This window comes from Dromiciops gliroides, chromosome 3, assembly GCF_019393635.1.
Source record: "Dromiciops gliroides isolate mDroGli1 chromosome 3, mDroGli1.pri, whole genome shotgun sequence".
In the NCBI taxonomy this organism is placed as follows: domain Eukaryota; kingdom Metazoa; phylum Chordata; class Mammalia; order Microbiotheria; family Microbiotheriidae; genus Dromiciops; species Dromiciops gliroides.
In genome coordinates this window covers 225,075,730-225,090,653 of record NC_057863.1, presented here as the reverse complement: position 1 = coordinate 225,090,653, position 14,924 = coordinate 225,075,730, and the positions used below count along the sequence as shown (strand labels likewise).

The window sequence follows — 14,924 nt, the reverse complement described above, 5'->3', positions numbered from 1 at the left end:
ATCATTTCATTGCTATCATTTCCCTTTCCCAAGGAACCATGGGAAGAATGCTCAAGTAGGAGGAAGTTTGTTTACCTGTTTTGTGTCCTTAAAAAAAAATCTGTGGTTTTTGTTTTTTGGTTTTTTGCTATTTCCCAGTCACCTCACGGAAATGCTCTATGTTGCATTTTTGTGAGCAGTTTTCCAGACATAATATTTCACCTTCTTTTATGAATTTTCAATGATATCTGATGCCAGGAGAATAGATGGTTGCTTAGCTCTTTATTCAAATATGGCACATAGAACTTAAAGACAACATCACTGAAAAAAGTCATTATCTTCGTTAAAATTAAGACTAGCATGTTTTAGAAAAAAAAATTTTTTTTAATATATATATATATATATATATAATACACTTTCCCTTATCAGGTGAAAATTTTCTTAAAACACTGAAGTAAATTGCCATCTGCTGGCCACGAAATGATTTTGCAGTTACTTGAAAAACACCCAAACATATATTGTAACACTATCTAGTATTACTATAGTTCACAAAGCAGCCTAAAATCATCAAAGAAAATGTTTCCTCAGCCTTTGGTATCATATATATGCAAAGTTGGATTTCTTTCCAAACATAATTTTAACACCCAAAGCATTGCATTTATCTATTTGTTTTTAATACTGAATGCACATGGGGTAAAAGGAAAAGCCACATTCAATTGTAATCCACATATCCTAATTTAGGCTTTTAAATTTTCAGAATTGGATTCCAGTTTGTTGTTTTGAAAAATACATAAAAATCATACATTATAAATATATAATATATTATATATACTGTTTATATAAAATTGTACTGAGTGTAGATTGGGGAGAAGGGCTTTTGAATTATCCTTCCATCTGTTAGGCACGGCCTTACTCCTGAACAGTTTCTAATGCAATCTAAAAAAATTTTCTTTATAATGTATCAAATTTTAAATTTTGCTCACAAGCATTTTTATATGAAAAAAGTATGTGGTGACTATATTTTCCCCCTATCACACTACTTTTATTATAAAAAATACGGCTTTTCCTGTCTCTCTAAGTTTAGTGTTTTTCTTAGGCAGTGACAAAAGGGCTTTCCCCCATTTACAAATGAATATTTAAAAAGCACAGAAACCTGCTTGTGCACACTCTATAGAATTTCAATGCTTATAACATAAGTGCAGTGATTAAAAAACAAAAACAAAAACAAAAAACAGTCAAAATTGTTCCTTTTGTTTTCAGTTTGTGAACATATCATATATGATTATCATACATAACCCATTACAGAATATACAATCATCAAAACTGCATACATATAAATACATTCAGTTACACCAAAGCAATAGATTTTTATCTTACACACAGCCAAGGTGGGCACAATTGTTCAAATAGATAGTTTTGTTCCATTTTCTTCTCCCTTAAATGCTGGCTATGCAACAGAAATTTATTTGTAAATGGACATTTGATAGTGCTATTAAAATCTTAAAGTGAAAATAGTGTTGACTTTAAAAAACATTTACAAGAACTTTAGTTGGTGTAAAAAAGAAGAATTCACCTGATTGTCCAACAGCATCATTTTTCTTTCTTTTTTCCTACTGGAGGGAAGAACGGACATTCATGGCAGTCTGTGTATGTGTGTGTGTATTTTTTGGGGGGGGTGGCTGGGAGATAGGTGTGGGAGTGGTCATACTAGAGTTTCAGGGAGGGCATCTGGATTATCAGCGGATAGGAGCTCCCAAATTTGCCATCGCTCCCTCTGCCAATCATGCCAGTCTGGATTTGCCAAGTTTTTACTGTTCTGATCACTGGCTTCGATAGAATAAACATTGCCCAGTTTTTTCACTGCGTCTTGATTCTCCTGACCAAGATCCGAATTGTCAGTGGAGGCGGTCACCTGTTCTTCCTCCTTTGCCGCAGTCTCTGAACTCTCCTCTGACCTCCGAAGTCTCCACAATGGCTTCTCGGTGGGCTGCTGAGATGGTGCTGAAAGTTGCTTCCCTGGGCCAGGGTAGGGAGGCGGAGGCCTCTGTTCATTTCTGCCACTCTCTGCTACTCTCAGATAGAGAGACTTGGCTCTGTTTTGCAGCCAACTCACATCCGAGTCACTCTCACTGAGGTCTTCTGCACTACTCAAAGTCAAGTACTGCTCAGATCTCGAATGAGATTGTTCTGAGCCCCGCCTGCTTCCTTGTATCTGGGGTGTGCTGCACACTCGGGATACTGGAGCATGGGGCTTACACTCTGGGATGGTGGCCGTGGTCTGAGTCCTTCGGATGATCTGCTTCCCGCTGTCCAGTTCTGCGGAATTCCCTTGCCAGCGTGGGCAGTTCAGGGAGAGGTTCCCCTGGGAAAGGGAACACCGCCCTGGACGAAGGAAGCTGCTTTCATAAATGTCTCCATAGGAGCCTTGAAGTCAGAAGAGGAAGGAGAAGAATATGGAAATATGGTCACTGGAGCATTGCTTTGCTCATCTACCCTTTTAACCACCCACTCTCAACCCCTTTAGACAAGAATGCCAGCATAGCCTTTAGATTATTGTTTCCCAAAGAAAGATGATCAGTCATTTCAATCACTTCATGACCCCATTTGGGGTTTTCTTCACAGAGATACTAGAGTGGTTTGACATATCCCTATCTAGCTCGTTTGACAGATGAGGAAACTGAGGCAAACAGGGTTAAGTGACTTGCCGTGGGTCACGCAGCCCCAAATCAAAGAATAACATTTATGGATCCTTATTTTTCATTAAGAGACAGCAAGGTGGCATGATGCATACCTGGGACCCAAAACTGCCTCAGATATTAATAGATGTGTGACAATTGGAAAGTCACTTAACTTCTCTTAGACTGTCTCCTCATCTGTAAAACAGGAAAAATACCAGCACCTACCTCACAGGCTCATGATAATATAATATGTGTCAAGTGCTTTGGCAGTCTTAAGACACTATGTAAGTATTTATTATTATTGGTCATTAATAATCATTACTGCCAGTTTATCTTTCTGAATGTCCACAGTGTAAATGATACATAATACTATTATGTTGCTACAAAGAACACAGGAAGAGAATATGTCCCTCTTATTTAATGGAGCTCACAATCTAGGGGAGAGACAAACTGTTTTTCAAATGATTTTATTGTCAAATGAAACCTGTTAGAAGAGGGCCTGAAGCTAAAATCATCTATCCAAGCCCAGAAGATAGTTAATATGGCAGCAGCGGTGCTGCTTTCTTCCTGAAACTGAGGGTGAACACATTTCTCAAGACAACTGGTCCTTGGCATAATATTTTTGGAAGTGAGCTGATGTCTCTATGCCCCTGTCTTTCTTGGGAGAGGGGAGCCTTTCCCTTTCAAAGTAACACATAGGCAAAAAGCACAAGGACACTTTTGGAAACCAGCATTTTCAGTGCTGGATAACAATAGCAAGATGAGGTGAGAGGACCAAAGTTCTAGAATCATTCCACACCAGCTGGAAAAAGCATCTTCTCCATTGATGGAGAGATGCCTGGTGGAGAGAGGTAGCACATTACCAATAGGTTGGTAATATTGTAGCATATTACCAATAATGACTTAAGTGCCAGAGGACACTATCAGATGTGGTAACTGTCGTTTGGTTTGGCTTAACAGTTTGTCTTTGTCCCGGGAGGGTTCAGTGTCAGGGGTGCAGTGTGGGAAAGGACATTATATTGAGACATGACTGACTTTCAGCACTCAGAACAGTGCCTGGCATAAGGTAGGTGTTGCTTGTTGACTTAAAAACAAAAGGCACCCAAACCCCCACAAACTTCTTTGAATAAAAAGTGGCATATCTGGTGGGTATATGTAATAGACATACACCTCCTATGCTGCCCTGGGATCCAAGAAGGCTTCCAATGTGCTGGGTCAATCTTTTTAGGATGCATGGGAGGTGCGATTATGAGGATGGGTTACAATTTCTACCACTAGAGGGAGTATCTTTATGGTTGAGCTCACAGAGCTAATTGAAGTAGGGAAGTCTTTGTACATCTCAAGAAACAACTTCTAAATGACTACGGAATTCAGCTAGACTGGAAGCAAACCAACAACCAGCCTCCCCTCCCCATAACCTTTTCCCCTGCCCCAAGGCAATCAATACAGCCTGTGACATTTGCCAAAATAGTATTTTTTTTTTAAAAGCACTATACCTGTCATTCCTGGGCTTTTGGATCCACTTTTTAATGTTGAATGCCAGGTTCCCCAAATATTGAAGGGCTCCTCTGACACATCTAAGGGAGAGTTAATGGAATGTTACGATGTGAAGTGATAAATACAGTCAATTAATCAAGATCAACTGAGTAATCAGGAACTATTATTACATTAGACAAAGCACCAGGGACCATGGAAGATACCAAGAACATTAAGACGTGGGCTGTTGCCCTCATGAAGCTGACAAAATTGGGAAAACAAAGCATCCTCATATGTGCAGGTAACTAGTGTAGGGCCATTTCTGTATTTATGGCAGTATATGCAAGGTGCCTGTGATTTCATCAGTGAAAAAAGTGTTAAGTGCCACATGAATAGTACAAATATTGGTGCGATGAGATCAGTTTATAGTAAAAAAAAATCAAAGTAACAGAGGGTTTGTTTATTTGTTTGTTTTAACAACACTCAGAAGAAATCCAAACACTTGAGAATTAGCTAATTTCCAAGGAATCCACAAATGGCCACATCCTACTTTCTGGTGAAATAGACCCCCCCCAGTTCTCTAAAACATTTAGTCCCCCCCTTTTTTTTCAGGGCAGTGGGGGTTAAGTGACTTGCCCAGCTAGTAAGTGTCAAGTGTCTGAGGTCAGATTTGAATTCAGGTACTCCTGAATCCAGGGCTGGTGCTTTATCCACTGTGCCACCTAGCTGCCCCCTCTAAAACATTTATATACAAACTATGAAGATCTCAGAGAATAACTTTTACCCTTACTGCATACAACTGCATCAGGTAGCTGGGTGGCACAATGAAGAAAGAATTGGACTTGGAATCAGGAAGACCTGAGTTTGAATTCTGCCTCACACATTTTATCAGCTGTGTGACTATAGCTAGCACTGATATTTTGGCATCTCACCTACTTCCACTTGTCTTTCGCTACCAGGACCAGAGGACTTCCAGCCTATTTACTACCCACTCAACTTTGGATCTCCCTGTGTGGAAGTTCCTTCTTTATTCTTTCTCCTCCAAGGATTTTTGTCATGGTGGTTCTCTTTCTCCCTATCTAATTGATCTTTCTCAGTCTCCTCCAGCAGATCATCATCATCATCCATGTCACGTACCCATACATGTGTATATCCTATGAGCGACTTAGGCTGTCTCCTCTTCTCTCCTTACATTTTCTCCTGGTGCTCTCATTGCCTTTCACAGATCCAAAACTAGAATCTCTAAGTAGATGACTCCCAAACTTACATATCCAGTTCTAGTCTTGCTCGTGAGCTCCAGTTTTGCATCTCTAGCTACCTGTTGCTCATGTCTCCCTGGATGTCCCATCTGTTGTTGTTTAGTCATTTTTTAGTTATGTCTGATTCTTTGTGACTCCATTTGGAATTTTCGTGGGAAAAATACTGGAGTGGTTTTGCCACTTCCTTCTCCACATCATTTTACAGATGAGGCAAACAGGGTTAAGCAACTTGTTCAGGGTTGCAGACTTAGTAAGTACCTGAGGGCAGATTTGAACTCAAGAAGATGAATCATTCTAACTCCAGGTCTGACACTCTTTTCACTGTGCCACCAGCTGCCCCCATAGGCATCTCAAACTCAATATGCCTATTCATTCACCGAGCTTAGGACAAATATACCTAATATGTAATCTGTTAGAGTAAGTAAATGTGACTACTGTGAAGGAGAGACTATGATGAGAACAGAAGGAACATAGAGAATACTATAAGAAGTTGAAGGATACCTACACAGTCTGATACAGCAGACAATGGGCCACCTAAACCCCCAAATTAAGGATTTCTATGCTCACTGTGAGGCAAGATAGGAGAGTAAACCATAGCATGTCTTTAAAGAGAATGAAACTGGGCAGCTAGGTAGCACAATGGATAGAGCACTGGCCCTGGAGTCAGGAGGACCTGAGTTCAAATCTCGCCTCAGACACTTCCTAGCTGTGTGACCCTGGGCAAGTCACTTAACTCTGATTGCCTAAAAAAGAAAAAGAGAATGAAACTTCTATTTAAGTATGCTTTCTGTGAGACTCCAGATGTTTGGGTGCAGGATTTGTCTGAGTAGGTCAAGCCAAAGGAACGTACATGAGAAGAAAAAATCTCTGTCCTTGATTAAGTGACTGATTTGATTTGATGAGGGTTGCATTTTTGACAATTAGACCATACCTTTTCCAGCCCATAGTCCAGGAGAACTTTCCCTCGATTTAGACTGCAAGTGGCCAACCAATATATATTGTTCAGGCACCTTGTAAAGCTTCTCTGAACCCAGGGCAATGTCTTCTTGCATAGCCAGCAATGAGCGTTCAGACAACACTGGGGAGTTATTATCATAAGGGGAGACGTCTCCGCTTGAGGCTTTATTGGAGTCAGTTGATGAATGTCTCCCTTCCGTGGAAAAGGAACCCTCTGATCTCAGCAGGTGGGGGCTTCTGTCGGGATAGATCATCAGATACAGTGTTAATAATGGATCATTGCAATAATCCTCAATACAACAGCTATACCAACAAGGGGAAGGTAATACAAGAACAGAGGTGCTGAAACAATAAGACCTTTTAAACAATGTCAACACTTTTCTATGAAGGAAATGAAGTCGTTTCATGTAATGGTCAGCAGAGGTCAGTACAACTCAACAGATGTTTCAGTAAACTATCAACCAAGGACTGGGTGAGAAGAAAAAAGGAGAGACAACAGTAAATGGATTCCTATATTATCTTGACCACTTTGTATTGCACAAGTACTGATAAAGCCATTCTTTTTTTTCTACTTCTAAAGCAAAGCCATGAATATTAACATTATATCCCTGCACATTACTAATTCTTAGTTTTCCCACAAATAATGATTTTTAAATCCAAGTTAAATCCCATTCAGATAGAACAATGCACATGCATCGAATTCTCCTTGACAGTTAATAAAAGCACATCAGTTTTGTCCTAAGCTTTGTGTGGTGAAAATTTGTACTGTATGTGTATGGTTTTCCTTTCATATTTGACAGTAACAATAGGTCACCATTATGGGACCAGCCCTTGGTTTGTAAATGTACCCGAAACATATTTCTTAAGATGAATGCTTTTCATAAGCTATGTAATATGTACTATTAGCACATGCCTAAAATATATTATATATGTATGTATCTATTATGGAAATGTGACACACACAACACTGAGAAAATGTACGCAGGACAAAAAAAATCAAGAACTTCCAGAACATCAAAGGAGGTCTTACCTTGAATAATCTGTTATTTTCTACCCTCCTCAATACAGTGTCCCTGATAACATCTTAAAGGGAAATTATCACAGGTTGATAAAGAAACGCAAAAATAACCCTGTTTCTCCCCATTCTCCATTCCCCTTGGTCGTTCTTTGAATTTTTTTGGTCTGATTTTCAAAACACATTTTTTTATTATGAAAAAAGAAAGGTAAATAGTTGCAAGCCAGCATGTTCTAGCAATACCGATTCACCCAGAATAGAGCAAGATGGAGGAAAACAACTCTGGCAAGAAGCCTCTTTCAGTGTCGATTTGTCAGCAGTTCTTATTAACCATAATAAAAATATGTGGGTTGCTTATTTTCTTCTCTAGCCTAAGTATCTTTTTAAAGATATTTCACCTATCCCTGAAATTTTGAGAAACTCAAAACTGTACTACTCATAGGGCATTTACTGCCCACTCAGAAATCATAAATTCCACTTCCCCCCATCTTTGATAACTGATGGTAGATGATTTATGTAGCAAAGAACCAAAGGAAAATTCTGAGGTATTTCCCAGATCTTGGGAAGATTGAGAAGAGAAAGAAATTTAAGACTGTTTCCTGAAAATGGAAAAACAAACAAAAAACAAACCAACCCCAAGAGTTTCATTTAATTAACAACAAACAGTTCTCTTCCTTTCACTTGCACAGTTCATTATCATATAATATAGCCCAATTTGAGGGAGCGAGGAGGAGGGATACTTCTAATTACTGAAAGGATAGCCCAATGATTATCCAGTTACATCTGATAATCAAGTAAGAAATGTAAAATAATGTTAGAAAGAACACTAGACTTAGAATCTGAAAGCCTGGGTTTGAATTCCAGCCCTTTGACTTAGGGTAAGTCATTTAGCTTTTCACTTGGTTATGGGGAGGATCAAATGAAATCATGCATCCCAAAGAATAAGGCAGCTAGATGGTATAATAGATAGCAGGCTGGACCTGGAGTCAGAAAGACCTGACACTTACCAGCTATGTGACCCTGGGAAAGTCATTGAACCCTGTTTGCCTCTGTTTCCTCACCTGTAAATTGTGTTGGAGAAGGAAATGGCAAACTATTCCAATATCTTTGCCAAGAAAACCCCAAATGGGGTCATGAGAGTCTGAATGGACTGAACAACAACAATGGTCCCAAAGTAAACTATAAGTACCAATAAATATAAGGTATTCTCTTTTAAACCTTCATAATGTTTTATGCACAATTCTTTGAATATTTTGTCAAATGGATATTCCTTTCAACAGAGTATTATTCCTTCAGTCCATCTTTCACACAACACATCTAGAAGCATAATCATTAAGTTCTGTATGATACACAGATTTATTCATGCTTTGCATATATCCCAAAACGTGGACTTCAAGGGCTTGAGGAGGTAGTGTAAAATTAAAAGAGCACTGGCCCTGGAAAACCTGGGTTTAAATCCTGCCCCTGATGCTTACTATCTGTAGACCTTGGGTAAGTCAATCAACCTCCCTTCACCTTAGTTTCCTTATTAGTAATATGAGCCAAGGGTATGATTTTATTTTTCCCCATATATTTTGATAGCTATATTTCAATATAATTTGTTTCCCTCATTATCCTATGTATCATATTTTATGTAAAATATTATTCTGAGATGGGGTTTATAGGCTTCATCAGACTTCCAGTGGGTTTGATGACATAAAAATGGTTAAGAACCCCTTCACGAGATAATAATCTGGCCTCTCTTCCAGCTTTTCCATTAATGATAGTTCTTTGCTATTGCCCATACAGTTGTAAGGAAAAAGGATTCAAGCTGTAAACGAACTTCTTAACTCCAATCTCATGCTCTCAGCATGGGCACCATTGGTGTTTTCTCCCCTCTCTATCCAACCACTTTAACAGTCATTAGCCAAATTTGAACTGAGTGCCTAAAACCTGGCTTTGAGGCTATGGTTAAAATACCAAGAACTTTGGGCTAATAGGTACTACCTGCTTCCCTCTAAGCATAGCTTCTATCTCTTGCTGTTGCTTCTCTTGTTTCCACTGGGAAAGCTAACAGTGATTACTTGGGACTCCAACACTCTAGCAGTGGGTAGTGGCCATATTCAGACTGCTCATATAGGAACAGATGATGGTGGTCATGACTAAAGAGTTAGCATCAACAGTGAGCTTGACACCTGGCCAGTCTTCCAACATAACTGAATGATGGTGGTAGCCCCATATGGTTCTGCTAACTCCAGAGTAGTGCAAATAATGGATCTTCTGAATTGGTCACATCATTCAAATTCACACCATATTTCCATTGGGCTGTAACCAATTGCCATATTTTACATAATTACAGCTTCAATTTGAATACATGCAACCACTTTATGGGATTCATTATACCCACTAATTGGGACCTGGCTATAATATATAAAAAGAAAGGTATAGAGTTGCTGACTGCTTCCATAGTCTAAAAAACTAGGCCAAACTACCAGGCGTGTCTTGTGTATAGGCAATGTGGGTTCTCATGGTAAAATCAGCTTTGTGAAGTCAGTTGATGTGAATTGCCTTTGTAGCCCCTTCCACTATTTTTATCTTCCTATTCCTGGTCTTTTGGGCTATCTGAGGGATGGACTTCCCAGCAGAAAATGCTGAAAAACATTCCTCTATGGTGTAACATGGTCAAACTTCTTTAGTAAGTGACATTGATTACCAATGCGGTTTACCAGTAGAGATAACCGATGTTATGCTTGCTAAAGGTTGGCCTTTATTAGGGCTTTGTTCCAAAGCTTCACTCAATTACTCTGAGTCTAGATAATAATGATTATAATGTTGCTGTTGTTGAGTCATTTGGGTCATGTCTGACTCTACGTGACTCCAATTGGGGTTTTCTTGGCAGAGATACCAGAGTGGTTTGCCAATTCTTCCTCCAGCTCATTTTACAGATGAGAAAACTGAGGCAAACAAGGTTAAGTGACTTGCCCAGGGTCACACACCTAGTAAGTGTCTGAAGTCACATTTGAACTCAGGAAGGTGAGTCTTCCTGACCCTAGGTCTGGCACTCTATCCACTGTGCCACTTAGCTGCCCAAAGATTTAGTAGCTAATATTTATATAGTGCTTTATATGTGCCAGGAACTGTACTAAGCACTTTACAATTATTATCTCATTTGATCCTCATAATAACTCTGGGAGACATGTACTATCGTTATCCCCATTTTACAGATGAGAAAGGCAAGGTGAACTGAGGTTACATGACTTGCCTGGGGTTACATAGTTAGAAAGTGTCTGAGGCCAGATTTGACCTCAGGTTTTCCTGACTCCAGGCCACTCTATCCATTCTACCACCTAGCTGCAATTACTTTGGCTATCATCATACTCTACATGAATTGCATTGCCCTTCAGAAGATTATAAGCTTCTTGAAGACAGGCACTTTTTTTTTGTTTAGTCTTTGTATCCCCAAAATTTGGCACAGGGCTCTACATGTAGTAGGTATTTAACTAGAATGGCCTCAGTTTTGAAACTTCACAAAGGATAATTTCTTTAGAAGTTAAGAATTTACAATAACTTAAAAAAGTGCTTTCATGTTTATGATCTTACCTTCTCCTCTCAGCTACCCATTATGAGATGAATATAGTAGGCATTATTACCCCTGTGATGTTCGAAAAGTTTGAGAGTTTCTGGGTAATGAGTCTTTTTTTTTAAATTGATTCTAGTATTTTGGCAGATGAGAAAAATGAGGCACAGAAATGGTGATAGTAACTTGTCTGAGGTGGCAAACAATATAAATATAAATGTCTGTTCTACTGACTTTCATTGATTCAAGAAAGAAAATTCACCAAACTTCAGTGATTCTTAAAAAAAAAAAAAGACAGACAGTATGCTATAAAGGAAAGAGCATGGACTGGAAGTGAGGAGATCTACCAATCTCAGTTCTCTCTCTCACTGGGTGATTTGATTGGGCAAATCATGTCTTTTTTTTGGGGGGGGGCTCAGTTTCTTCATTTGTAAAACTAGGATTTTGAATGTGATGATTTCTATGGTCCTTCCTAGTTCTAAAATGTGATTCCATGAAACATGCTAGCAGCTCAAATGTAAAGTAGTTCTTTATTTTTTTAACTACCTGAAAAAAAGCCAGAACTTTTAAAAAAAATTACTTGTAGAAATTGGGTAAAAGGGCAGGACAAGGAGGAATAGAAATCTTGTATAACTAAAATATGGAAGGCAATAAGAAGATATGGGGGAAAATAATCCTTGAGTCTGAAAACCCAGGGAACAACAACAAAAATGAACAAGCCAAGAAGTTGATTAAAACCACAGAGGAACCGGCTGACCCAAAGCAAAGGAACATTAGCAGCTGGGACAATTTAGCATTAAGAATCAGCTCAGAAGTATTCTTAAACAGGTCCTTATTACCTCAGTGCAGGAGGCAGGGGTGGATGGTACAATGGATATAGCAACAGGCCTAGAGTCAGGAACACCTGAATTCAAATGCAGCCTCAGACATTCACTAGCTGTGTGACCTTGAGAAAATCACTTCACCCTGTTTGCCTCAGTTTGCTCATCTGTAAAATGAGCTGGAGAAGGAAATGGCCAACCACTCCAGCATCTCTGCCAAGAAAACCCCAAATGAAGTCATGAAGAGTTGGAAATGACTGAAATGACTCAACAACAACAACACTTCCATGCCGGCTCCCAAATCAAATCCAAGCAGTGCTCTCTAATCATATAATATTCATGAATCCATCTAGAAAAAGGTGATTTATAATATCCCAATGGACACCCAATGCCCAAATTAGGAAACCCAGGGGATGTGAGAAAATCATGCCCCTTTTGGAGATGGCTGGAAAATCAAATTAACATGACAGTCTAGCTTCTCTCTTCAGAAGCAAAACTGTCCCTGAGAAGTCCAACTTGACTTCAGTCTCAGGAAGCAACAGGAAATGACTTCCAAGTTGTACTTTAGGAGACAATGAATACCACTGTCACAATCCTGATACTTTTTTTTTTTTAAAGAGGAAACATTTTTAGTTAGTGAGGTTATTGCTAGAGGGTGATGGAGCCTAATCCTTTTTTAAAAATTTGACTCTCTCTGGGATGGATTCATATATGTTCAGACTAAACACTTCTTTGGTGGGATGAGCTACCCCTTGGACTTTTTTGTTTGCTACCACAGAAGGAAGATAGGTTGCCAAACGCATTAGAACCAAGACCCCTATTGGCATCACCATTTGCAGTCTCAGCTAACTGAATCAAGACTGAATGAGCATGGAGACCGAATAGCACGCTCACCCTTAGCATGGTCCCTCCAGGTCAGGGTGTAAACTCACTGGCTGAGTACTGTGGGCAAGCTTGCACTGCAGCAGGGAGTACAGTACTTGTTCTGTGAATAAATGGAAAACCTCCGTTCAATTCCCCATGGGCTGCCAATATAGCACCATGCTGATCTTCCCCGAAAAGAAAATACCCAGAGAGTATTAAAAAATGTGCTGGCTTATAATGTAGTTTAATAATTCAAGTGATAAACTTCACTCTCTTGGAAATGAAATTGGCATAACCGTGTCTCTTAAGCTCTTAATTATACAGTGGAAAGAATGCAACGCCCACCACAGCAGCTTTGAGCTTATTGAGGATTTCAAGTTAATTATTATACAATTCTGCATAAACATCCCTTTGTGCAATGTCCCCCAGGGAATGTCCCCAAAGAAGAGTAAAACATCTTTAACTTTCCTACAGGTCTATGGATGATGACTCAAGTTAGCAGACAATGAATGTTCCTGTACTAATTGCCAATAGAGTCAGACCTGGCAGCTTAGCTGGTCAAGGTTTTTAATCTAGTTACAAGTTACATCCTTGACTGATTTGCAATCATAAATCATAAATCATTGGATCCATGTCAGGTGAGTAGAAAATGCTATTGATTTCAGTTATTTTTTCTACTTATTTTTTCCTCTTAAAATTGATAGTTTTTCATATTTCTTCAAAAGAATGCTCCAAATAATTCTTAGGAGATTCTCTTTTACATTTTGAACTTACCTTTCAGATACCTTTTTCTTTTTTCTTATGCTTTTCACAGAATGGACATTCATACCCCATGAAACCTGTCAGTATAGGCAGTATAGACTATATTACTCCCATAAGTGTTTTTGTCTTACACTAAAACTTCCTCGAAGGAAAGGCTTTTTTTTATTCAACACTTTTAATTTTTATGGAGTTGATGGCTATTAACACATAGCCAGTATAAGTGGCCTATGTCCATTCTGATAGTAACCTATCAAAGTTGTCTTGAGCATGAGAAGTGATACAACATCCATTAGCTATAACACATACAATTAGAAAAGTAGGTGAGCCAGTCATATATTGAGAGTGAGGGATGATAAATAAGTAGCCCAAGTACTGTTTTGGTGTTCATGACATATAACATATACTCAAAGGAAAGTTTTTTGTACTGGGATTTTTGGAAGGATAAAGCCAAGAATCACAAAAGATGAGGTCCTATAGATGAACCGCAAAAACTGATACAGATGATGCCCATAGTCATGAAATCACAGATCCATCAAAACGAGTCTGTACTTCCTCGGAATCTAGAATGGGATGACTAGTGAACCACATCAACTATTGAAGTCAATGAGATTCACTTCAGTGTCCTGCAATGCTTCAAAACCCAATGATTCTATCACTATAGGTACTTCCTTCCACTGATACAAGGTCTTCATGAGTTGTTGTGACTAAAGACAAACCAAAATAAAAACCATCATCTGGTACCCAACTCTCTAGCTATGGACCTCTTGAAACTTAGATTTCTTTTTGGACAATAGATAGAATGTCCCTAGGACCATATTTGAAGCCTTTTCAACTTACTGGGTCCCACTTAGAGTCTGTGTTTTTCAGACATGGATACTTAAATTACCCCCATGGTCTGATAAGGCATCAGAGCAGAAATTTAGTGGACCCACTGTATGCTAAGATGGTAAAATCATACTTTTGTTCTTTCAAAACTTCCTTTCATCTTTGTGATGTCACATTACTTAGCAATGAGAGAAGATAAGTTCTGGTCAATATTGTAACACTTTCAGAAACTGGTCTTATGAGGAAAATCTCTCTGTCCCTTTCTCTCTCTCTCTGTCTCACTGTCTGTCTTTCTGTACGTCTGTCTGTCTATCTCTCTCAACAATTAACTGACAATAGTCATAGTTAGCAGCACCCAAATGTTGGAGTTCTTTTTCTTTTTTTAAAAATTTATTTATTTATTTATTTATTTAGTGAGGCAATTGGGGTTAAGTGACTTGCCCAGGGTCACACAGCTAGTAAGTGTTAAGTGTCTGAGGCCAGATTTAAACTCAGGTATTCCTGACTCCAGGGATGGTGCTCTATCCACTGAGCCACCTGGCTGCCCCAGAGTTCTTTTTCTTTTATCTAAGTTCTTAAAAGAAATAAAATATTAAACTTGATTTGATTTTAAGTAAACACCAAAGTTGAGAAATTAATTTTGAGAATCAGAATCAGGATATCAAATAATCTGCTGGTAAGTAGGGTAATAGGTAAGTATTCTACATGACCTTTTTAATGGATATACATATA

General features: G+C 38.8%; 1 protein-coding gene across 1 annotated transcript in view; it reads right to left on the bottom strand.

Moving 5' to 3' along the window:
* Positions 1-380: 380 nt before the first annotated feature.
* ARHGAP6 (Rho GTPase activating protein 6) overlaps positions 381-14,924 on the bottom strand; it is a 670,816-nt gene continuing 656,272 nt past the window's right edge. Inside the window, exons 11-13 of the mRNA XM_043996656.1 lie at positions 6,324-6,586; positions 4,154-4,234; positions 381-2,403 (exon numbers count right to left, since the gene is read on the bottom strand). Of these exons, the coding sequence (XP_043852591.1) occupies positions 1,682-2,403; positions 4,154-4,234; positions 6,324-6,586 (1,066 nt within the window). The 3' untranslated portion in view covers positions 381-1,681. The remainder of the gene's footprint in view (positions 2,404-4,153; positions 4,235-6,323; positions 6,587-14,924) is intronic.